This window comes from Manacus vitellinus, unplaced genomic scaffold (assembly GCF_001715985.3).
Source record: "Manacus vitellinus isolate BGI_N305 unplaced genomic scaffold, ASM171598v3 scaffold_52_pilon, whole genome shotgun sequence".
In the NCBI taxonomy this organism is placed as follows: Eukaryota; Metazoa; Chordata; class Aves; order Passeriformes; family Pipridae; genus Manacus; species Manacus vitellinus.
Genome location: NW_021940628.1, coordinates 3,255,739 through 3,257,956, shown reverse-complemented (window position 1 = coordinate 3,257,956; position 2,218 = coordinate 3,255,739). Strand labels below are relative to the sequence as shown.

At 48.5% G+C, this 2,218-nt stretch overlaps 1 protein-coding gene across 1 annotated transcript in view; it reads left to right on the top strand.

Moving 5' to 3' along the window:
- The window catches only part of LOC103754072 (CUB and sushi domain-containing protein 1), a 251,808-nt gene that overhangs the window by 200,125 nt on the left and 49,465 nt on the right, over window positions 1-2,218 (top strand). The window contains exon 41 of the mRNA XM_029963058.1: window positions 799-915. Within this exon, the coding sequence (XP_029818918.1) occupies window positions 799-915 (117 nt within the window). The remainder of the gene's footprint in view (window positions 1-798; window positions 916-2,218) is intronic.

Here is a 2,218-nt window from a genome sequence, read left to right as displayed (position 1 = left end):
CTTCGCCCAGATGCTCGACTTCTAAATAATTCAGAAATAGTTCTATTAAAGAGCCATTAAGAAGAAAAAGAAAGAGAAATCTTCTGGGAGAAACCTTGTTAGTAGCAAGTACACACGTAATGAGATATTGGACAAAGAGCCTGTCCCCTGCTGTCAGAACGTGTTAGGGGAACATCCACCTGGGTGGATCCAGCTGGCTGGTGCTGCTGTAGCCAGGCAGAGGTCACCCAGATAAGCATGAGAAGATGCTATCTGTGTGCTTAAATTTCATGTGATGCCTTTTGTAAACATATTTTTGGGCTGTCATCTACAGATCTCTCCTTGGGAGGGGATGGACTGCAGCGGGTGTGCAAACACCCTGTTCTATATTTGGTGGTAATTGCCCAGGGATTGGCAGGTGGAGCAGGTAACAAGGAAAAGAAGTGGCTGTAGCTGGAGTCAAAATTAGGATCACTCTGTTTCTCCACAGTAATTTTTCAGTTGGTTAAAAATTCAAGCAAGTGCTGGTGCATGACATGCACTGACACAATGTCTGGCTCCATTCTTGCTGTTCAGGTCTGGCTTTCCCTCCGTGGTTGCCAAAACTGGGTCTCTGGGCCCAGGCTTTAATCTCCAGAGGGCAGGAAAAAGACACCTGCATCAGTAATGTGCTTGGCCAGCTTTGTGTTGGTTCCATAGCAGGATTTCCTATTTCTCTTCTCAAGTGTTTCATTTCTTCATTTCCCACACAGCTGGCCATGACCATCCTCCAGAGAGACCTGTGAGGGATACTGACCATTAACCCTGTTGGTTTTACAGCCCAGTGTGGAGGAACAGCAGAAGAGATGGAAGGAGTGCTCCTGAGCCCAGGCTTCCCAGGAAATTACCCCAGCAACCTGGACTGCACGTGGAGGATATTGCTGCCAGTGGGGTTTGGTGAGACAGCTGGGTTTGAGACACAAGAGGTGGTGGGAAGATCATAGAATCATGGAATGGTTTGGGTTGGGAGGGGCATTAAAGCCCATCCAGTCCCAGGGCAGGGACTAGCCCATCCACTAGCCCAGGTTGCTCCAACCTGGCCTTGGACACTTCCAGGGCTGGGGCAGCCACAGCTTCTCTGGGCAACCTGTGCCAGGGCCCCTCCCAGCCCAGAATTCCTTCCCAATATCCCACCTAAATCCCACCTGTGCACACTTGAGGCTCACTGGCTTTTCCATTCTTCCCTTTTTAAAAGCAGGAGTGATGTTTTCCCGTCTTCCTGGATGCTTGGAAACTGTTTTCCAGGCTTAAAATTAACATTTCCTACAGACTGATAATCCCACAGCCCCATCCTGGATTTCTTTCCCATTGGATAACAGAACTGAGCATGGGGGGGGGGTGGATGAGACAACTCCTGCTTAGTCCAATATTTGATTGAGGCAGTTCAGGGATTGTATTCTTAAATATCTTGGAGTCTGTTCCTGGGAATTTAGGGAAGGCTGTCAAAGCTGCCCTGGAGCTTTTGATCCAAGAGTGGGAATCCCATCCAGGCCAGCACTCTGAGATGGCTGAGCACTTCCAGCAAGTGTTTCCACACTAATTAGCTCCCCAGGGATGGGATGGGAGCACAGGGAGCCAGCTTTGCTCTCCCTTCCACTGGCATTCCAGGAGTGTAGAGCTTCAAATCCCCACCTGGAGCTCATCCCCAGCAATGAGGAATCTGCTGTTTCTGGGGTACAAAAACCCTCTCAGTGCACAGTGGGGATGTTTTACCCACCCCTTCAGGCCTCACAAAATCAGATTACAGGGAAAAGACTCTTGTTAGCCCGGTGCTGCTCAAAAGCCTTAAAGAATTCAACACAGAACCTCGATTTTGGGAGGATGTGATGACACAACGTGCACAAAACACATCCCTCTGATGGGAGACCTTAAGGTCTGACCCAAGGACAGACCTTAAAGTGCCTTTTCTTTGCTAGGATGCAGATTGTGCCCTGGTTGTGGCTCAGGAGGAGTTGTCTCCACTGCAGATGTGCCCTGGAGAAGAGGCAGGAGATGTGCCCAGCTCTTATCCCTTGGTCTGGCTGGACCACCTTTCTAAATCAGACAACCAAGGGCCAAAGCTCAGAAAACACAGCAAAAATGTGGCTGTTTTTTATTTCTTTTATTATATATTCAGCAGATGGGAACTGCTCCTCCAGAAGGAGCTAGTTAAACCATTTAAATGTTTTTTAAACCTCTTTAAATTCAATGTACAGACACT